At 33.3% G+C, this 23,693-nt stretch overlaps 2 protein-coding genes and 1 long non-coding RNA gene across 6 annotated transcripts; 1 reads left to right on the top strand and 2 right to left on the bottom strand.

Annotated features, from left to right (window-relative positions):
• Positions 1–455: 455 nt before the first annotated feature.
• On the bottom strand, positions 456–8,749 carry LOC137832187 (P-loop containing nucleoside triphosphate hydrolases superfamily protein). Of its 4 annotated transcripts, none has more exons than XR_011084522.1 (14): positions 8,472–8,749; positions 8,110–8,366; positions 7,508–7,638; positions 7,216–7,360; positions 6,830–7,107; positions 6,294–6,418; positions 3,271–3,314; positions 2,283–2,414; positions 2,101–2,178; positions 1,582–1,664; positions 1,364–1,486; positions 1,033–1,093; positions 676–906; positions 456–521 (listed from the first exon to the last, which is right to left on the bottom strand). XR_011084522.1 is itself a non-coding variant. In XM_068640220.2 (13 exons), exons 1-13 carry the CDS (start codon positions 8,575–8,577, stop codon positions 748–750), a joined length of 1,722 nt encoding a protein of 573 aa, XP_068496321.1. In that variant the 5' UTR covers positions 8,578–8,723; the 3' UTR covers positions 456–747. The 4 variants fall into 4 exon arrangements, 1 of the variants encoding a protein (XP_068496321.1); XR_016521383.1 differs by adding an exon at positions 2,651–2,849 and having other exon boundaries at positions 456–906; positions 8,472–8,723; XR_016521384.1 differs by lacking the exon at positions 6,294–6,418 and adding an exon at positions 2,651–2,849 and having other exon boundaries at positions 456–906; positions 8,472–8,723.
• Positions 8,750–13,824: 5,075 nt separating this feature from the next.
• Positions 13,825–14,185, top strand: LOC137833148 (uncharacterized). Its single transcript, XR_011084688.2, has 3 exons — positions 13,825–13,891; positions 13,970–14,071; positions 14,148–14,185. It is a non-coding gene; the product is annotated as an uncharacterized LOC137833148 (long non-coding RNA).
• A 2,034-nt stretch (positions 14,186–16,219) lies between these two features.
• LOC137832193 (serine/arginine repetitive matrix-like protein) lies at positions 16,220–17,773 on the bottom strand. The gene has a single exon (XM_068640227.2). The coding sequence runs from the start codon at positions 17,468–17,470 to the stop codon at positions 16,529–16,531; it is 942 nt and encodes a 313-aa protein (XP_068496328.1). The 5' UTR covers positions 17,471–17,773; the 3' UTR covers positions 16,220–16,528.
• Positions 17,774–23,693: the final 5,920 nt, after the last annotated feature.

The following is a 23,693-nucleotide window of genomic DNA, read 5'->3' as shown; positions in this document are numbered from 1 at the left end:
TATTCAAAATAAAAACCTTAATAATATCACAAATTAAAAAAAAGTCAACAATACGATTCTATAAACATTTTAAAAGTAAATAATATATCACATTAATAAAACCACCGGTTTATTGTATTTTCGATCTCAACATCAATTTAACCTGGTTTATTGCTCATATCTAAGTCGATAAGTAAATCTGATCCAAATTTTACAATTGTAAAAACATTTAATATATTAAAATTCAATAAACATCTTATACTTTATTTAACATTTTCTTAAAAGGATAAAAATAAGACTGAAAAAAAATTGTTAAAATGATTTTTGAGATAAAAAATAAAAAGGTGCAAAAAATATCTTATATAACAATTTATGATTAAATAACTCGATAAAAACTATCCATGTTGTTAATGCATAAACTTATTCTTGATGATGTAAACTAATTTAAAGCAAGTTAGAGCACAAAAACGAGCAAATAATAAAACTTTTAAACTTAGATAAATGCCTCCTAATATGGTTTTAACCTTAGGGTGCATTTCAACCTAAGAAAAAGAAAAAGGTCAGAAATTCACCACGTAACCTGTTTTCTATCTCAAAATAAATTAAATTAAAATTACATAATAAAACAAAGATTTCTAATGCTTCCTTTCAAAGAAAATAGAAAAGAAATAAATAAAAAAAACCAGTAACACTTACTTTTTTATTCTCTGGTTTCTACTTTTTACCATGTGAAACCAATCAAATCCAGCACCTCTATTGTATTTAGTCTCAGTCGCTAAGTATCTTGGGACGGGAAGAACTTGGGAACTTCCTGTTTGCGGCAGCACTACGCAGCGCCTCCTGTCTACTCCTGGCGCATTTTATATATTCTTGCAAAGCTGGAAGCTTCGCTCTTTCCCCCTCTTTAGGAACTTGCCCTCGAATAATCTGTCCATCCATTAATACATACATGTTTTTTAAATATTCACTATTTTAAACTCTATTAGTTCTTAATGAGTAGAAAATAACATATTCCTGAACACTAAGACTGGAAATCGAAAAGAAAAAAATTACCTTTGACGCCCACGATCGTTCTGCTTGCTGACAAACATCTCTAATATCTCTTCCAGACATGCTGAAACAACAAAAAACGATGAACAGGAAAAAAAGTGACTAAAAGAGCAAAACATTTTCAAGACAGTGCAAAACAATTTAGTTAATCAGAGCCTGTTGACTTTTGAAGTTAGGAAAACGGCTCATGAACAGTTATACATAATTTCAACGATTAAAGAATGTGTCATGAGTTCAATATATATTTCCCTCATCTTCTACCTTCTTGCTTTGACTACCACCAATTTGTAAATGATAATTCAAGGTGCCAAACTCTGAAGTTAACCCAACTTACTCTTCTGTAACGTTTGCAAATTCATCTAGTTCGGGTTTGGACAGGTGCTTTGCATATTTGGATGCTATTTCCTGACGATTCTGATGATCAGGTAAGCCAAAAGCGATCATACTATCAAACCGACTACAAGCAGAAGGAGAAAAAACAGTTAGGATGTAATTCCTCCATGATTAACCGTAAACTTTGCAGGCTGTAAAACAATTCATATTGATGCTCGCCTGATTAATGCGGGATCAAGGTCTTCCTTTCTATTTGTGGCAGCAATGACTACTACTTTCTTATCCTGCTCAAAGCCATCTATCTGCAAAATGTGCTCCATCCATCAGTAAAATAGCATAAAAAAGTAACCTTTCAGCATGTTGCATTTAGTTTAGACGAGTTATTGATACAAGAGTACTAACAAGGATTTATTCTACATTTTAAGATTTATCAAGCTGTTTACTGTCATAATACGAAAGTCCATTAAAATTTTAATATTATCAAAAACTAGAACAATCAAAACTTATCCCAGTAAATGGTATCGATTAGTACATCAACCAGCACTGTCAAGCTCTTAAAAATCAAAGAACTCTTGACGAGTACATACAATATAATGCCAAATAAAACTTACAAGCTGAAAATCAGTCTCCATAAACTCTTCACTACAAAATAAAACTTTAAAATTCCAGCACACAATCCTAAAGATGTAAGTAACATGCCATCACATGTATCATAAAGCAGTAACCAACAACACTTACCTGTCTCAACAAGACTGACAATATTCTACGTGTAGCTTCATGCATTTCACTGTCACGTGCAGCAGCAAAAGAATCAATCTGTATCCCAAAAAGTAAAAGCACAAACAATATGTAAAGAAGTTTTCCCGAAAATCAACAAGTGGGACACAGCAACTCCATATCAACATTCCTCGTTTTCTTACCTCATCTAGAAATATAATACCACCATTCGGAAGATTGTTTGCAAGCGAAAACACTTTCCCTAGAAGGCGTTCACTCTTACCATAGAACTCGGACATTATTGCCTCAAGTGGAACATACAGCAAAGGGACACCCTGCCAAATGAAGTTCACCAATTTCAGTTCACTCATATTTACCCCTCATAATTAGTACGCTATTGCAGACAAGCATAGTTATTATTGTCATTTGTGTGATCATATCACATGAGGTCAGAACAATAAGCATCGTTTTACAGATATGGTTAACTTAATTTATAACAAGATTTGATTAGCTCTACTCCCGCCCAAATCAAAGATGGAGGTACAATATTTGATCATTCTATTTCCCTTACCCCAAAAATTCCAGCTGGCAGGCAAGCCAGCTCTTTCCCTGTGCCCAAATAGTAACTTTATTTCAGTTATGAGAAGAAAATTGTCCCCTTCAACCATCCTTGTTCCTCCCCCTTGCAGGCACAGTTGCAAAAAGAAGAGGTAATTGCAAATATTGAAGCAATAAATTCCCCATCTACGAAGCAAATCTTTTTTAAGCACCTAGACTTCATCAAATGAATTCATTATTTGATGTGACCACAATAACATTCTTAAAGCATACCTCTGGAAAATATAACAAACAATTCTGTCGGGCAAAGAGTAAAATACAGAAAATCACAACCTAAAAGCTTACGGTACAGACATACAAACCAAACCAAGTAAAATGAAAACATGCACAAAGTAAGGATATATAGTAATACTAATCACCAATAGTCAATACATGATGCAGCTTTCCCATGAAAAACACAAGATCCAACTTCCAAATAGGTGAAAGCTGAACAAGCAAAAATTTGACACGCAACAACTTCCATGAATGTAACTTCAAGAACAGTAAAGTTTATTTTTCTGTTGGTAGAGGATAGATCAGGATATTCAGAAAGCAGTTTGAAAATAAAGCTAACGGGTAAAATTGTAAACATACCGCTTGATTGGCAATAACACGAGCACAGGATGTTTTTCCTGTACCTGAAACCATAAAATGTGCTATTCAAACATACATTACTGTGGATAATGAAAATTAAAGGCTGTATAGTAATTTCAGATTGAGATTCCAACTTCAAAGATGCTGTTTCTTATTGAAACAGTGGCATAAACTCCTACTAAATACCTAGGATCCTGTTCATGAAAGAAATGCAGTTACAACTTTGGAGACCATGGGTATATTCGATATGCCAAAAGCAGACAAAATAAATGAAATTATTGTAGAAATTAGAATATATGAAAATAACTTAAAAGCATCTTAATATTGTTGTCATATTTTCTTACAATTTATTTCACTTATTCTAATTAAGATTATGATCAGTATAAATCTAGGTCTTAAGAACACAAATTTCAATACATTCCATTACAAAATTAAATATTATGCAAAGCCATTTTTTCCTCAATCTCCTCCCCCTCTCTATCTAAAATCACATAAGGCCTGTTTCCTCACTACTTGGCTGCTAAATTACCTTACTCAGGAACAATCTCATAATTTTTACTTCAAATTAATTGTCTCTCTTGCCTGTTTCTTCTTTGGCATTAGGTCACAACTACTTTATCCTCCTGACAATTGTCAGCCTTGTTCTTCATTTCAACCATCTCCTTCACTAGTTTCCTCCTCTGCCACGTATTTTAATGTGTTAGACAAAGTAGGCTCCTATTATTTACTCCAAGTTCCAATCTCCTGCCGTGCATTTTACCATGTCTCAGATAGTTTCTGGCTGCTGCTGCAGGCAATCTACTGCAGTATCATCATTCCAGATAGTTCAGGCCTTTGCATTCAGTTCAGCCTTGCTGCCACATCCATCAGCTGGCCCCTTGACAGTCCAAGAGATTCATCCTAGTCCCACCATTCTACATATCTTAGTCAGTACCTGTACCTTTCTATAAATGGTTTTTTAAGGTATCAACCGTTTGTAATAGTTTACCATGTTCAATCTTGGAGAAAATAATTTATTCCTATACAAATGTTTTCCCTTTCAATTTCTATTTGTGAAAAAATCTGACTTTTACAAAAGAATGAAAAAAGCAAAACATAAAATAGAAGCCCGGACGACTTGCGCCCAGACGATCGGCTCGACGTAGACTTGGGTCGACTTTGCTCAGTGAGGGCCAGGACAACACTACAACAGCCCGAGCCCGGACGACTCGACAACAGTACAGGCCCGGACGGCTCGACATCGACCCAGACCCGTTTGGCTCGACATCGAACTAAGCCCCGACGACTCGACATCGGTCCAGGCCCGGACGACTCAACATCGGACCGAGCCTGGACAGCTCGACATCAGTCAGGGCCCAGACAGCTCGACATCGGCCAAGACTAGAGTCAAACCGGGCCTGCTCAGCTCGACATCGGCCTTGGACTGCTTGGCTCGACATCGATCCGAGCCCGGACGATTCAACATCGACCTTGGCTCGCTCGACTCGACATCAGCATGGGCCTGGACGGCTCGACCTTGGCTCGGGCCCAAACAACTTGACATCGACTCAGGCCTGAACGACTTTGTATCAGCCCGGGCCTGCTCTGCTTGACATCAACCCGGGGGGACGACTCAACATCGACCCTGGCACGCTCTGCTCGACACCGACCTTGGACTGCTCGGCTCGACATCGGCTCGGGCTTGGACGACTTGATATCGGCTTGGGCTTGCTCTGCTTGACATTGACCTGAGTCAGGATGACTTGATATCGACACGAGCGCGAACGATTCGACATCAGCCAAGGCCTGAACAACTCGACATCTACCCGTGCCCGGATGACTCGACATCGGCCTGGGCCCGGACGGCTTGACATCAACCTTGGCCCGCTCAGCTCAACATCGGCCTGGGCCCGCAGGGCTCGACATTGGCCCGGACCTGTTCAACTCGACATCGGCCTTGGCCCGCTCGGCTCAACATCAACCTTGGCCCGATCTTTTAAATATCGGTTTGGGCCCACTCGACTCGATATTGGACCCAAAAGACTCAACTCGACATTGGCCTTGAACGGCTCGATATCGACTCGGGTCGACTCAATATCAGCCACTCAGCTTGACTTTGCCCAAGGTTGATTCGGCTCGACTTTGGCCCAGAATGACTTGGCTCGATTTTGGCCCATACCGACTCGATTCGACTTGGGCCCGGACGACTCGGCACGACGTGGACTTGGGTCGACTTTGCTCTGCCTGGGCCCGAATTGTCTTGGCTTAACCTAGATCGGGCCAAGTCAAAATCCAACCCAAAATGCAATTTGGATAATCCAAAAATGTATCCAATCTATATCTAATCTAAATCTAATCCATATCCAATTAAATGTATTGAATTTAAAATCCAAAAATATGGATTTGGATTTGAGATAAATCCATTTAAATGGATTAAAACTAATATAGATTTTCTTCTTTGGCATTAGGTCACAACTATTTTATCCTCTTGACAATTGTCAGCCTTGTTCTTCATTTCAACCATCTCCTTCACTAGTTTCCTCCTCTGCCACGTATTTTAATGTGTTAGACAAAATTGGCTCCTATGATTTACTCCAAGTTCCAATCTCCTACTGTGCATTTTACCATGTCTCATATAGTTTCTGGCTGCTGCTGCAGGCAATCTACTGCGGTATCATCATTCCAGATAGTTCAGGCCTTTGCATTCAGTTCAGCCTTGCTGCCACATCCATCAGCTGGCCCCTTGACAGTCCAAGAGATTCATCCTAGTCCCACCATTCTACATATCTTAGTCAGTACCTGTACCTTTCTATAAATGGTTTTTTAACTTATCAACCGTTTGCAATAGTTTACCATGTTCAATCTTGGAGAAAATAATTTATTCCTATACAAATGTTTTCCCTTTCAATTTCTATTTGTGAAAAAAATCTGACTTTTACAAAAGAATGAAAAAACCAAAAAATAGAAATTTATTCAAACTAAGCATGTCCTGAATGCATTACATCAGTATACAGAAAACGAGTAAAAGAGTCTAAATAACACACCAGGTGGACCTTCAAATAGCACAGCTCGAGGTCTGTTTGACTCAAACTTATGACGAGTCCCTCGAGCAATATCATCATACACTTCAGGACTATGCAATGCCAATAGTATTGTATCTTCTATTAATCTAAAAAATTAAAGATTTAAGAAATTTACTTTCGTGCATAGTGAGAAAGGAAAGATGAACACAAATGTTTATAGATGATACTAGATTTTATAAGTATGGAAAAGCAATTAAAAAAGTGGTACATAGTTCTTATGAGATATGGAGACCACATTAATCATATAGGCAATGATCAAGTTGGTTTGATTGACAGACAAAACTCCCATTCGCTTTAAATACTATAATCTGCTGAAATATAAACATAATTAGAGAGAGAGAAAAAATACACGTCTATTTTAGTTTTGCCCCCTTGCAACTGAGATGCCAAAAACCACTAAATTGAAAATCTTTATAAGAAACATTTGCTTTCACAAAATTAGATATAGAACATTCAGATAATTAAAAAACACAAGCGAAATGTCAATATTTACATACCGTTTTTGATGTTCATAACCAGCAATGTTGTCCCACGATATCTCACGCTCACCATCTTTTGATATACCTACGGGTTCATCAAGTCCATAAATTCTCACTCCCATACCCTCAAGTTCAGAAATAGATTTATCTACAGATGGCAGCTTTCCAGTCTCTTCTTTTGGTTTTCTTTCCAGGGTGTTTTTTTGTCCCAACATGTTACCAGCTAATTGTAAAACAGAGATGAACGCATCAAGCTCTTCAGGACTCAATTCCCCTTGCTTAATGAATTCAATCTCCTGGAATATTGACATTTTTCTACTGAACGATGACCATTGTTTTCAACACAAAAAGGAAAAATAATGAGGAAATCAAATTAAGAAATATGAAAATAAAATAATACTTACAGCTTTGTCTAAGCCAACAAGAGAATGAAATATGAGTATACATAGATCTGTATCATCTGCACTTATATCTTTTGAAGACATATCATTCCCTGGAATATGTTTTTGTTCTGATGGATGAGTAAGAGTAAGTTGCCAAGCAACTGGGCTGTGGATAGGTCACAAGAAAAATTGAGGATTTTAACTAAATTGTGCATCACTACAGTAAACTGTAAATGAGAAAACTCAATATGTATCAAATGCCATAAACATGCATGCTACTATTCCTTAAATCACAGAAATTAGAATGAAATACCCGTTCCAAGCTCGTAATAACATGTCTGAACCACCTCCATGGCCTTCAGCTTTCGTTCCAAGATTGGCAGTAAGATTTGCAATAAGTTGTGAAATTTCACAACCATGAGGAATTTGAAACTTAATACTGACCTATAATTGTAACTCCACCATCAGATATAGATATTATTTCCATTATAGTAACAGAATCTAAAGATCGCATCATCAAAACTAGAGCATGGTGGTTGTGAATTCTTTTTCTTATATTCAAGACAAGAAAAGTAGAATGCACCCAAATTAATGTGCTGAAGAAAAAGGAAAGGTTGAAGTTTAACCATGTCACACAAGACAACACTTCAAGTTAAAAGCTGATGTATAAAGAATGCAATATCGGCGAAGTTCAGATTGCAGTAGAATACAATCTTGAAACGGGAAAGATTGGCAATGACGGGCATATACTTATTAAACCAAATACCATTTTAAAGCTAAGCCTACTTTTCTGCATTTACAGAATAACTTTGGAAAACATAAACCACAAAGAAGTTATCGAGAACCAACTTGTTTTATTTCCCATGCAATCACATTAAAGTTAAGGCCAATCACTTAATAATAAAGTGCACCAACCTTTTGGCCTTTAACAGCAACAGAGAAGGAAGGATAGGAACCGTATCGAATTCCTCTACTTCTCATCAACTCCTCAATTCGCTGGCGTTCATTCTTGGCTCTTTCTTGGACATCCACAGCACCATTATCCGCATAAGCCACTCCCACCAATCCAGATCCAAAAACACCAGCTAAGAAAACCGGAAGCAAGGAATAGTCCTCGCGCAAGACTCTGGACCTCGAAACATCGGAAGAGGCAAACCAGGAAGACGCAAATTCTACAGAAAAAGAAACACGAATCATTCGCAACAGAAATTCTACAGCGTTTGAAAAGAAGATTAACCGATGTGGAGCTGTGGAAAATAAAAGAATGAATAACTTACTGGGGTATGTAGAAAGAGGGGAGGAGCGAGAAGTTAGGGTTTGGAAAGAGGAAAACGAACGCCAATGCCAACGCCACAGTCGAGCTGACCTGGCCAAACGCTCCATTGAAGAATGAAGAAACGAAACTGAATTTGAGGTTACAGTACTGCACACTCTCTTTCGTGCTCTGCAAGTCCTTCTTCAACTTTCCCGCTTAATATCTAGAACTCTATATATACACAATGATGAGACAAAGGAACACAATAGTCTATAGAACAGCGTGTCTCGTGATATTACTACCATAAATTACAAAAGTGACGTCATGTTTATAAACGGTTAGAAATTAAAATAGAAGTGTTCTACTACTGCGAAACCTTGATTAATATCGTGTATACTTTTATTTTTTATTTACAAGTTTTATAATTTAACTGTAGATGAAAACTCTTTGGTGATTGGACATCTCAAACAAATTTTAATGTAGAATAAAGTGAATAAAAGTATATAGGAAAAGTATATTACTTTATAATTCACTTTGTTAATATAATGGTAAGATGTTGAGATTTTCATTATATTAAGAGAAGAAGGTTGTTAAGTGATTCTTTTTCAGAAGAGAATTACGAATATATCATCGTTTTGGTAAATAAGTCTTAAACAATTTGATTAGATTTTTCAACAAATCTCCTTCTTTCTAATATTCTGTAAAGAAAGTACTAATAAAAAAATTAAATATAGTTTACATGTTAAAATATATAAAAAAAAATTGTTAAGATGATGTTGTGAAGAAATTATAATTATTTTATTATATATAAGGATTATATGTTAGAAATGATACTTAGAATAATTTCTTAAACTTACTAAATACTATCGAAATAAAAAAAAAACTAACCCTTTTTATATTTAGTAGGTTTGTTTTTCTTGGGTTAAATTTAGTAGATTCATAAACTGAATAGGTTTAGAAGGATTGTTTAATTATATAATTTGGAAGTCTTTTTTTTATTCGTAATTAGTTTTTAGAATTTTTCAGATTGGTAATTAGCTTATAGATCACACAATTCAAACGTCTTTTTTTAAATAAGATTAGCTTAAGAATTATATAATCCATAAACTACTCTCAAATTCATAAAAGACTTTTAAATTATGTAATTCGAAATATCATTTTTTAAAAAATATATTATGAATTTTATAAATTTAGATAATACTTTCGAATCCGAAAATATATCACATTTAGTATGGGGTGGCACAGAAATATATGGAGGTGCAGGAAGAAGCAATAGTTGAGAAGAGGTCCAAAGTTACAGGGCAGATTCTTCATGCACCCAACACATTTTAACTGACACCAATCACATATAAGAAAAAGACAAAATTACCCTTAATGAATTTCAGAATACTTTAAGTCTGATATGCACCCAATTTCCTACACCCAACCCTATTCTTCTTCTTCTCCCTTTGTGCGTGAAGCAGCTGCCGCAACCACCGTGAGCGACCTTCTTCTCCATTCGTTTGCAGCCACCATGATCTTCATTATCATAGGCAGAGCAGCAGCCGCGACGGAGAGCTTATGAAGTCGGAGAAGGAACCATCAAGGTGCGACGTGCCTATCGGATATTTTTATCCATAATTCACTATTGCGTCCCACATAAATTTTTTCTGTAATTCATTATTGCATTCTGAATATTTTTATCCGTAGGTGATTAGTGGCTTCTAGATTTTTTTATCCGTAATGGAGTTTTGACTTGCGGATATTTTTATCCGTCATGTATTGAAAATTTGACTTCCAGATATTAATATCCATAGTAAAAAATTTGACTTCCGGATATTAATATCCGTAGTGAAAAAAACAGACTTCCGGATTCTGATATCTGGGACCAGCTGAGCTCGAACAAAAACTAGAAACGACTGAAAATTGATTACTTACCTCATTAACTTGGCAAACGACGTGTACAACAATGAATGTAACCTCCTCTTTTGCAGCTCAAAGCAAAGCTTCACACAAGAATTAACTTCTTATATCTCACCATATAATATTTTTCAAAGTGAAGAAGACAGAACATGATGAGATTTTAAAAAGTTCGTCGGGTACCAGTCACAATTGATCAGGTGCAGGAAGCAATTGCGAAGTTACAGGCTTTCTGCTGGGCTGGGTTATCTGGGTCCATGAGGATAATATGAAAAGTGTATATTTGTTTTCTTCTAACAATAAAATAATTTTATTCTTTATACTTTTCTTGAGTTGAAATTTAAAAATTCTCTCTCCCTCTTACTTTAGTTGGACCAAATGAAGCATTGCATATGGGTTTATGTAATGGGCCACATGGAGTATGTGCCTGAAATGTTACTTTTTCGCATTCGGTGTTCCTTCAATTATCTTTCATAACGTTGGGAAAAGGAAAGGGAAATATAGTTTTCGACAAAAAAACCTACTTTCGGCACTTCACCTCCTTTTCTTTTATTACCTCGATATTTCAAAGTTATTAATCTATACAAATTAAGTTTGACAAAATTACTCAAAAGAGATTAAATCTTATGATGCCATATTTTATTCACAACTATTGATTTAATGTTGTAGTGTCATAGATTGGATTTGATGCTGTCTACAAATAGTCTGTTGCGTATTTAAGAATATTAATCGTAAATAAAAAAAAATTGGAAAGTTAACTAGATTTATAAGATAAAAAAATAAAGCAGATATTTTAGTATCCGGTGTCATAATAACTTCTACCATTACGAAGCACAACAGAGTGCTACTGAAAAACAATTCTATTTTCAAAATTGAAGAATGAAATTACAGACAACACCTAAGAGTTCATATTTGATGCTGCTAAGGTTGAAGACCAGGAACAAACAAATACAAAAAAGAGAGTAAAATATAGTATATTATATTATCTCTCACACACACAAACAAAATATATTATAAATACTAGCGGAAACAAACAAAAAATGAATATATACTTAACACTTTATATGATCTACTTTGCTATTTTTTTTTTTCGATTTTGTATAAATCTGCTCATAATATCTTTTTTTCTCGCTTTGTTACATAATGACCTTGGCGCACAACTTTATGAAAATGGGATTTTTTTTTTAATTATGATCTCATTTCAAGTTCAAATTATTGTTATCTACCCTTACACTATAAATTGAAAAAAAAAAAACGGAAACTATTATTCTCTTCATTTTTTTCAATTAAAAATTCTCAAAATTATTATTTTTGCCTTCATGCGAGGTGCATTGCATGCACATCCTGCAACTATTAAAAAGTATTTTTCAAAAATTATATTTCATATCACTACAAGGAAATAACAATTTAGTCACCGAATTTAGCGACCGAAAATTAGTGGTCGCAATTTGCAACTGAAATAGCCACCAAATACCCATAGTGTCAAATCTGCGACCGAAATAGCGACCGAATGAATTATTTATTATGTTAGTTAGTTTTGCGACCGAATCCGCGACCGAACATGAGAGTGACAAAACCATTGGTCGCTAAAGTGGTGGTTGTTTCGAATAACTTAGGAAAAATATATTTGCGACCGAATTAGCGACCAAATATGTTTATTTTTTAGCCACTGTTGTTATTTCGGTCGCTAAATTTTATTGCTTTTTTCTGCCACCGAATTAGCCACCGAATATTCTTACTTTTTAGCCACCAATTTTCTTTTGGTCGCTAAATATAAATGTTTATTTTTGCCACCGAATCAGCCACCAAATTTATTTATGTTTTAGCCACCGATTTTGTTTCGGTCGCTAGATATAATTGTTTATTTTTACCCCTGAATTAGCCACCAAATACGTTTATGTTTTAGCCACCAAATTTCTTTTGGTCGCTAAATATAATTGTTTATTTTACTAGTACTATTAATAATAATAATAATAATAATAATAATAATAATAATAATAATAGTAATAATAGTAATTCATTTTTATTTTTAAAAAATTATACAAGGATCACAGACACTTTGAATATTAATGAGTACTCATCCCTTTAAAAAATAATTAGTTGTATTACTAATTTCTTTTTCTATTTAAAAAATATGTGTCAATTATATTTGTAATTTTTAAATTTAAATAAAATTTATTAAATATTGTTTTTATAATAGCAGCTCAAATAAAAATTCTAAATAAAATTACATAACACAATATTATTATTAATAAAATTAATCCTTTAAAAAAAATTGATTACACTATATAATTAAACTTAAATAAAATGATTTCTTTAAAATAACTTTAATTTTTAAAAATAAATATATTTTACAAATTAAATTGTAAATAATTTTTTAATTATTAATTGTTTTTATTAATAACAGTTTTATCACTTGTTTCTAAATTATTTTTGTTTAATTAAAAATTATTGACGTATCTACCTTAGAAATTATAAAATGTATTATTATGAAAAATAATTAATTGATTAAAATATCCACATTTATTATATGAATATTTAAATACTTATTTAATAGTTATTTTTTAATTTTACATAAATTTTACATTTTTTAATATTATTTATGAAGAGGTGGCTTCAGTAAAAAAGAATGTGATAATTAGATAAAATTTGGGATTTGTTTTTTTAAGCTTCAAAGTTATTTTGAAGTTGGAGATGCTTTTAGGGCACCAAATACTCAAAATTGGTCTGTGGTGTAAGCAAAGGTGGGGAGGAAGCTGCAAGGTGGTCGGAGGCGGAGGTGAGCAGAGGCGGAGGTACGAACAGAGGATATTTCTCCTCTCAGTTTTGTTAACTCTTTTCTATGTTTGATAGTTTTGTTCCCCAAATGGATTAGCTTGCCTTCTACCAATCTTGCTTCCATTAATTCTGTCTCTTTCTGATTTCTTAGTATGTTTTCTCCCAAAAAGAGTTGTTACTTATTAGTTTCATTGTTTAAGATCTCACATTGCATGCATATGCTCTAGGCCGTTTGGGTGAATTATTATTTGCAGTGTTTTAAGCTTTTAGTAGTTTTGAGCAAGTCTGCCTTATATAAGTTGTAATCTTATGTTCTCAACTGTAGCTGTATTGTGTTGCTCTGTTTCGAGTAAAAGATCTTCTTTCAATGTATGTGTGTTGGCCTACCTTATGGACTCAACAAGCTCCTTCCACCCAAACCACAGGGGGAGGTGGGGTTGGGCAGATTTTGCTGTCAGTTTTTAGATATTTGTCTCACCTTATAATAATACATATAAGTTATAACTAATATTTCAGTCACTAAATTTACAGTGTACAAAATTATGCAGAACAGAATTATGCAGCAAGCCTTGCATAATATGGGCTTTGCTGCTATGAGGTTATTCCAAAGAAAATCTCACTTAAAGAGCAACCTTGGACCAGCATTGGAGTTCTACAGATTTCCAGAACAAGAGTGTTATTGTCAAGGCGAATCGGGCTGTTGAGAAGGGAGCCTCAGCCTACTGTGGTGGTTCCATATCTACCGCAGCTCACTTTGAGAAAATGGTAATATTATTATATTTATTCTCTTTCTATATTTAATTTAAATACAATCTATGATATCTTTTTATTGAATTTATGTAGACTAAAGAGCTTGAACGACAACCAACTGCTTGGGAGGTTGTAGAAAGAACAAAGAAATTGAAGACTGGACAATGGGTCAATGACAAGACTCGCGACCTTGCGGTATGTTTAAAATTTGTTATAGTTTAATTTTTACTATATGTTTTCTTCGCAATAATCAATTTGACTTCATTTTCAGGAGAAATATAAGAAACGTCGAGAAGAAGCCCAACAACAACAAGTGCTCACTCTGCTGCAAGTCAAGCTCCAGTAGTCCATCAAATAGAAGAAATGCGTGAGATTATTCAAAAGCTAAATGACGAACTTATGACAAAACGTGTCAAGGAGCGGACACTTGAAGAAAAGATGGAGCTATTGATGAAAACTCATGAAGAGCAAAGTGAACGCATGCGCAAACAAGATGAGAAGATGCAACTCATCCTACAACACATTCAAATGAATAATCCCGCATCAGGCTCTTCAGATCCTACTACCAGTGGACATCATAAAGGAGACCAGAGTAGAGATGACAGTTCAGAAGAAGATTAGTTATATGCTGAATTATATCATAGATTTGACTCTTTTAACTAGTTTTCAACAGTTTTAGTTGTGTGGTATGATTTACCTTTAATTTGAGCACAACTTCTTCTTAAACTATGTATTTGAAGTTCATTACAATTTAGTTTGATTGAATTTTGAGTATCTCTATATGCAGGTCTGAATTTTTTTATAAAATGGTCAAAATACCATTTTAAATAGGTATTAATAATACAAATAAAAATAGCCACCGAAAATTGATTTGGTGACTATTTAGCCACCGAAATCAAATCTGTTGCTGTAGAAGTCTCCATTTAGCCACCAAAATAGTCACCAAAAGATTTCTTTTTAGCGACCGAAAATGGTGGTCGCTATCACCTTCTAATTCAGCCACCGATTTAGCCACCGAAATTTGGATAGCTAATTTGGGTTTTGAATTTCTGTGACCAAATTTTCTGCGACCGATTTAGTCACCGAAATTTCGGTTGCTAATTTGGTTTTCGAATTTTGGTGACTAAATTTATCTGCGACAAATTTGGCAACCGAATTTTTGGTTGCTAATTTAGTTTCTAAATTTTGGTGACCAAATTTCCTGCAACCGATTTAGCCACCGAAATGTCGGTTGCAAATTAGCGACCACTTTATAATTCGGTCGCAGATATGATTAGCAACCGAATTTGGTGTGATTTTTTTTGTAGTGTATTATTATGTTGTTATTATCTTCAATTTTAGATCATATAAATGTTATTTTATATTATTTAGTTTATTAAATATAATAAAGTGGTTTTATTATTATATATATATATATAACTTAATTCCATATATATATATATATATCCATATTTCACAGGGGTTAAATAAATTCATTTTTTTCCATTTAAATTTAATAGTTGGTGATGATAAAATATCAGAAAAAAATTCAACCTATAATTTTTTTTATTAAAACATACTTTACTTACATTTATCATACTTTAAAAAAAATAAGTGAGAACTGAAAAGTGCTATATGTTAAGACAAACCTACTCTACTCAACCAATCCATTGGAGTCTGTACACTCATTTTAGAACAAACATGGCGATTTTTTTTCACCCGATCCTACAGTAATTATTATTTCAGGGGAAGCTTTTCCATAAAATTAACCTACTTAAATACAAAGTTCTGGCATTTTTTTTTCTTTTCATTTTTGAGGGACTGTGTATGAGCAACAATGTCAAACTCAAAAGCACCTAAAGGCCTAACAATCCAACTTATGCCATGCCATGCATGACAGCAAAGATGCAGAAGTAGTTGCTGACACAACTGTAAAGAGCATTCATTTCTTTCAACAATCATTAACATGCCCTTTGGTTAAAAAGCCTTCTCTCAACACAACCACATTCAAAATCCTTCTCAACAAATTCTACCTTCTCCCTTCAGATGCGATTCACTGAAGAAATTTTATCTATCATCCACATGATAGATTCATGTTTTACTTAATCCGATATCCAACTAAACATTACCAATTAAAATATAAAAAAATCTGAACACTAACTTTACTCTTTTTAAAATAATAATAATAATAATAATCATACAAACAAAATACAAAATGAATTCTATAATGAACTTAGCCAAGGAGGCATTCGAACATCCACCTCAGACAAATTTGATTATATATTTTTTTTCAGTACTTTGTGTTCTAGCGACGTAAAAACATAACATAAAAAAGGCAACGAGAAAACGGAGAACAGCAAAAAGTTACACAGGAAAGTCCAAACTGAACTTAAATAATAATATAATATAATATAATAGTAAATACATTCTGATAGAGCATTTCAGATTACAGGAGGAAGAGCACAAAGGAAAAGATACCATTTACGAGCTATGACATGAACGAATCTAATTTTAACTCCTAACCTCTGTAAGTCAGAAAGAGATACCTTTTTTGTTACATACAAAGTCACAAAATGAAAAAAGAAACTATAGCTTTCCGTATACGAAAATCTAAATAAACTCAAAAAAAAAAAACACTAATTATACAACTTATGGCGCAGTTAAAAAGTAGCACTAGTGAGAAGTTACTACGCATTTTTTGGTGAATAGGTTACGCAGGTTAAAAATGTTACCCCCACCTCCTCCTCCATCATTGCCTCCACCGTTACTATTATTATTACTATTACTACTGTTACCGTTGGTGATGGCGCCGCCGCCGCTAACACCCACGGCGCTGTTCTCGTCGCTTCTGCAGCTCAGGTGGTGTCTGTAGCCAATGCACATGGGGACGTTCAGATTCAAAACCCTCGCGGTTCCTCCTCCGCCGCTGACTTTGCTCCGGCGAGATTTGGGAGGGTCAGAGGTTTTGCGGCGGACCTGCCAGACGGGGCTGCTCCGGCCCACGTGGACGCCGGCACGTCCCGGACTGCTGGGCCACTTTCTGGACTTGGACTCGCCGGCGGAGTTGCTCCGGGAGCAAGGCGCGCTGTTTACCTTCCGGGTCAACGGAGCTCCGGCGAAGAACTTGGGTCGGGTACCCGCATTTCCCGCGGACCTGCTCCGGGAAAAGGGCCATATGTTGATGTTCAATTCCGCGGAAGTCGCTGAAGTGCCACTTTTTCTCTCTCTCTTCTTCCCTTTCTCTTTCTCTTCGATGTTTTCTGTGTTTTTCTTATCGGTCTTCCTGAAAATGTCCCTCCAGCGTTTGGAGGCGGAGGAGGAGGAGGTGGGCTCGGTTAAAATGGAAGGGGAAGGTTCTGGGTCAGGCGGTGAACCGGGTTCGGGGTCGGGTTCGGGTTCGTGGATGGGAGGTGTAAAGGTGGAGGCTTGGGGAGAGGGGTGTGGTTTGTTTGGGAGGAGGTGGAGGGGGAGGAGGACGCCGTCGACGAAGAGTTCATCGGCGGAGAGAAGGTTAGGTTGAGGGAAAGAAGGGTTTCGGAGCATCCAGAACTCGAATTCTGGTGAATTGCAGTTAGTTGTGTTGGGAGAGAGAAGTGGTGGAGGAGGTTTGTCCATGTTTGTGTTGAGAAAGTTGTGTGTGTTGAATTTATGGCGTTTTGCAGCGGTGGGTGAAGGTTGTGATGTTAGATGAAAGGAGGGAGAGAGAATGAGGCATTAAAGAAAGAAAGAGGAATGAAGAAGAGAGGGGAAAGGGATGGCATAGATTTTAAGGGAGGGTGTTGGGGTCCATTGAGTTGGAAGTAGCATGTGCCATACAATTTGGTGTTTGGGGTGTGTGTGTATGTGTGTGCATAATAATCACCTCCTTATGCAGCTTTATATCTGCCTTTCTTCGCCAATCACCAAGGAAAACAAAAGATAATGGTGGATATGTGTGGGGTGCACATGCTATGCCTTTATCTCCTCCTTCCTTCTAAATTCATTACCATTCACTCTACTGCAACCAACACACACTTACATTTCATACATCAAATTTCACTCGTCCACTTTCCTCCAACCAACATCCAATTCCTCTTATTTCATGCCAAATCTATTTTCTTTTCTATCACTTATTCCCCAAATTAACAACCCTTGCTTTACTACGATACAAACCCATTTTAATCTTTACATTTACTTATATTATACAACATATACTCACTACATGCTTCTAATAGTATATAAAACTCTACCTCAATTCAAACTATATGGATATCATTATATTTTAAAAAGTTAAATTGACTTCGAGTCTGTATTAACTAGGAATAAACAATATATAAACAAGATCACAAGTTCTTTAATTGTTTGGAATACTGATATTGGAACTTTCATAACATTATTGAAAATTTATTTTTCAACTTTCTAATAAAACAATCCTAATAGTATTAATGGTATTATTAAATATTTTTAAAATTATTAAATAAATTTATCAAATATTTAATTTTGTATATTATATATATAATTATATTAATAATTATAATAATTATATTTATGAAATGACTAATATCATTTCATGCATTGTCACAAAGTTATATTTTAAGAGTATTAACGTAAAACGCTCATATCATATATAGATATCTCTCATAATTTTTGCATATGTGAGAGAAAAGGAAAATTCGTGTAACTCGCTTCCATGTCTGTACCTTCACCTTCAAACATGTTGATCCTCCCACTCACTCATCCACGCTCCCTCTCCGTTAGCGGATCCAAACACAACATTAGTCTTGTAATCTTTTTAATTTAATAATTTAGTGTTATTATAGTCCTTAAAAATATTTTAATTTTTTTTAAAATTAAGTTCATTAAAATTATGAAAAGTGACAATTTTAAATAGTGAATGGTAAGTGATTAAAATTAAAAGACTAAAATAACCATGAATGAGTAAGCTAATAAAACTAAAATGATATAAAGTGTTTTAGTTCAAAAGAATAATCTCAACTAGAGCATTTAGTTTAGCTATAACAGATATTTAGTCGAGTTGTTATTTTGTCTTCTTCTTACCAACGCGTATACTTTGCTTGTCTCATCCTTTATATATAATATTATTTTCGATTAATAAAATTGCTACATTTAATTTATCTCTTAAGTACATTTTTATATGGGTTTTTATGCTATTTACAATAATCTAAAAATTATTTGAATCTAACCCATGACACCTCCAACTTCACGTTGAAGACTAATAAGCTAATTAATTGAACCAATCCATGACATAATAGTTCCCAAACCAAAGTGATGTTTTGGAGACTATCTAATTAAAATCGACACATGATATCACGTAAAATAAATAAGTATATAATCCAAATTGAAATTGAAAGTTAGTGTGATGCATAAACAATCCTTAACTCTAAGAAAAGTTGTTTAAAATGTTTAAATTAATTTGTAGGAGTGTTTGGTATTGTTTCCTATTCACCGAAATTGCATTTAATCACCGGTTGAGTATTGATAAGACGGTGTAGTTGTGTTGTTTATTTACTAAAAGACTGGAATACGAGGGAATAAGCTCTTAAGGCATTGTTACTAAAGTGCTTAATTTAGGAAGACGTTAGAAGGTTAATGCGTAGGTTTGTAAGATCTGTATGAATTGGGGGCGCCACTTGGAAAACTTGAATTTGGTGTGATCCACAAAGGTTGACGCATATGATTGCGTAAGATGGTTGTGTGTTTTCAGCACTAACTCCTTGATACCAACCACTCGAGAATAAATAACAAATGATTAAATGTTGTTGAATTATGACAAAATTATTGTTTAACTCTTTCCCTTCATTCCAATCTCTACCACACGAAGGAATGGTTTTTTTCCTTCCAAAAATCTTTTGCCATCAACGTAAAATCTTCTTAAATCTCACTTTGATTGAGAAGGAACAAGTTCAATAAATTATTACAAAAACGAAAGTAGAACAACAATTAGGTTACTAATATTATAAGTCTTTTTAGACATGACGTTGAACCAATTTTTTCTACACATTAATAATTCATAAATTAATAAATATTTCACACCAATAATATAATATAATATAGTTAGAGAAAACATGTTAGAGTAGAGTCTAAGAAAAAAAAATCAGTTTATATAATTAAAATATTTTATCCAAAAAAATTAAAATTTGAATTACCTTATGATACTGAATCTAGTTTTGAAACAAGATGGTGTGTTCGTAAGTGTGGTTGATGAAATACCCATGATGTGTACAAATTTCAAAATATCCATATATTATTAAAGCCAACTTGTAACATACAATTTAATCATAACTCGTATACACTGTTTCAAGCCGACATCGGAAAATCCAAATATATATTTGTTGTGTTACCTCTGTATCATGAAACATAAAGTGGCAGGAATATGAATCTTCTTTTTTTCTTTAGTACAAGGAATATTTATATTTTGTTGGTTATATTTTTGTAATTGTAAATTATTTAAGGAGAGTCGAATCACACACAATGAATTGGAAGCCTCGTGATGAATAAACATGTGAGATAATCACATCATAAATCCATCTCATGGTACAATGGGAAAATGGAAATGAGATGACTTAAACTTGTATTGTATCACACATGCTCTGCTAAAACCTTCTTTTCCATATCTTAATCACATGCAATCAAGCTTTTTCAGCTTCACACTCCCTCTTTTTATAGATGTCTTAATCATTAACTACTTCCTAATTAAATTATCCTTACCCTACAACAAATTTTTGAACACGCAATTGGAAAGTACTCCTACCTTCAAACTGCTATTATTCCAATATCATTACATATTTTTAATTCACTCATTATTAATGCATTTAACTCATTTCAAATACAGATTTCTTTAGAAATGGGTTTGAAACCCTGAGTTGCAGTTCTACGAGAGACGAGCAAGTTGACGAGGTTTTAGATAGTGGCATAGTTATGTGTCTTTGTCTAGTATAATCATTAGAAAAATGTGATAGGTTAAGGTGTCACTTTCACTTGTATGTATTTATCTCTTTTTTTTCTTAAACAATAAAACAAGCTTAAATTTAGTTTTCCAATAAACTCTATGACTTAGAAGCTTGAGATTTTAAACCTCACTAGTAACCTTTTTATTTTTATTATATACATTAACAATAAACTGTTAAGTCAATACATTAAAAAAAAAATACATTCAATAAATTATGACTTTGTTAAAAAATATGATCACATAATTTTATATTTAACCTTTTTTTTTCGTATATACTGTGACTGTAAGTCAAACTTGGATGATAGCTTTTTCCCATAACAAAGTTGACTAGGAAGACTTATATTCTTTTAATAAAATACTCTGAAAGTCAAAAGGAGGGAATACAGTAGAAAATAGAATTACCATTGATGGGTGTAAAAGTGGTAAGAGGAGCGCAAGGATAAACATGTTATGAACGGGGTGGGACCCAACGGAAATGCTTAACGTACATGTGGCTGCAGAGTAACGAGGAATGCGTGGGGTCATAGATGTGAGTTTCTGAAAAAGGATGTTAGATCTGTAAGTTTCATTTTAGGTTTACTTTTTTGCCCATTAATGATTTACTACTATTTTTTATTTATTTTTAAAGGAAGATTACAAGTACCTTGCTAATATTTATTAAAAAAATATAATGGAATATTATAGTAAGATGTAAATTCTGATAGTAAAAAAAAATAAAATTGTGTATAAGATGAAAGTTTGAAAAAAAGAAAGAAAAAGGAACAGTGTTGAGCTAAGGTTGTTAACGGCGTTTGTTTGGATGAAAATGATAGAGGCGCGTGGGGCCGAAATCAAACATTATTTCATCAATGAATGTGGCCCAACCCACCTTTAGTCTATTTTTTTCTTTATTTTTTTTAACACCATTTTAAATGTCTTGTATCTCACAACTGAAATTCACACACCAGTCTCTTCCCAAATACATAATTCTACATTTTTTTTTAATTTCCAATTTTGTAAGCATATTTTAATTCGAGTAAGCTAATTAGAATTTTAATTTATGAATAAATAAATAAGCATTTTAAAATTAGCCAATATTTTATAAATATAATATAATATAATAAAAACGGTGATGATTGCAGCGTTTTTTGTGATTTGTCAGTTTCTCCGCGGCCTATTTAGTCTTGAAGGAGTGTTCATTTCGATTTTCAAACACTTGGCTATTCTATTCAATTTTATAAGATATTTTTAGTTTTTTTTTTAAATATATTACGCCACTAGATTGATAGGGCTACAACATACGATTAATATCACATCATGTCATTATATTAGAATATGTTATTAAATTAAATATAAATAATAAAATGAACGAAAATTATATTAGTGGAAGTGAGCAGCCTTTCCTAATCACAAGTCGAATCAGCATTAAGTAAACTACTTAATATTTAAAAATATGCGTAGGCGAGTTTTTTTTAGAAAATAAGAAGTAAAATTATATTTTATAAACTAAAATTAAGTTATACAGAAATTCACTTGTTATTTTTTTTATATATTTTCCTAAATTTGTCTTCATAATTTATACACAGATTAATAAAATTTATTCACTTTTTTATATTATAAGAGTTAGGTAGAAACTCATTCAAGTAGACCTAATGCAATTTTCTTCTCAATCTTCAAGATGTTCATGAAAATATAGATTTGTAGATTTATACAGATGTCATGAGTAAGACATTTAAAACAGTGATTTAGGTTTACTATTTGATCTCCATTAGGGCACAATATGCCAAGGATGAATACCATAACGAATAGAAATTGCAATTAGAAATTATTTATCAGAATCATAAAAGTTAATTGTGCATCAACGAGTAGTTTTTAATTAACAATTAGAAATGAATTTATTCGGAGACATAAAAATATCAACGTCGGGTTTGTCTTTTTTTCAGGCAATCCATTTTTATACACATAAAAAAATCATAATCATGATTAACTTATTAAGCTACCTAATTATCTTTTTAATTGTACCATACTTTAAGTAGATCTCTTAAATCCATAATATTGGTTTAACTACGTTGAATATGTGTTCTGGAGGAAAACAATTTTCAAAGGTGTTAGTGTTTTGGAGTCGCTATATGTGTTAATATGTGTTAATTATTAGAGTACGATATTCAATAATTTGGTGAATAGTTTTATTTGAAAATTTAAATCACATTTAGTAATTTTAATCACATTTGTAAGATTTAGTTAAATTTAAAGTCTTATCGAAGATTCAGTTTTTTTAAAATTGAATTAGAGTTAAAGTCAAAATATATATATATAGTAAAAAAAACAAAAAATAGACTTTTCAAAACATGGGATCAAAATAACTTGTTGTTTACGAAACCAAAAATAATAAATAAATATATAAAACTGAAAACGATAGATTCCGATTCAAAAGGAATTAAATAAATACAAATCTAACCAACTGCATAAACTCAGTGAAATAGTGCAGTATGTAGTTTAAACCAATAACACTACTTGTGTAATGGATACTATTTCCTATCATAATTACGTCAAATGTGTTTTACATATCTTAAAAAATTAAAAGACATGGATTTTGTATATGGAAATTTTTTAGTATTGGAGTCATTTATAAAGTTTCAATTTGTTGAAACTTATTTTTTTTTATAGGAAGGTATGTTGTAAATATGACATTTACAAAAAATATATTCAAATTATAATAAATAAATAAAAACCTTACTTAATTATATTTTTCTTGGATAAATATGTTATTTTAAATAATAAACTCATTTTATATGTTGTTTCTAAAAGAAAAAATTTCAAAGAAACACCGATAATTTACTAATATTGTTTAAATAAATTGAACTCATATCACATAGATAAATATCAATTTAGATAGTTTGAATAAGAAAA

The sequence above is a fragment of the Phaseolus vulgaris genome, chromosome 6, assembly GCF_051622355.1.
Source record: "Phaseolus vulgaris cultivar YP4 chromosome 6, ASM5162235v1, whole genome shotgun sequence".
In the NCBI taxonomy this organism is placed as follows: domain Eukaryota; kingdom Viridiplantae; phylum Streptophyta; class Magnoliopsida; order Fabales; family Fabaceae; genus Phaseolus; species Phaseolus vulgaris.
The sequence above is the reverse complement of the archived record's forward strand: the minus strand, read 5'-3'. Positions and strand labels throughout refer to the sequence as shown.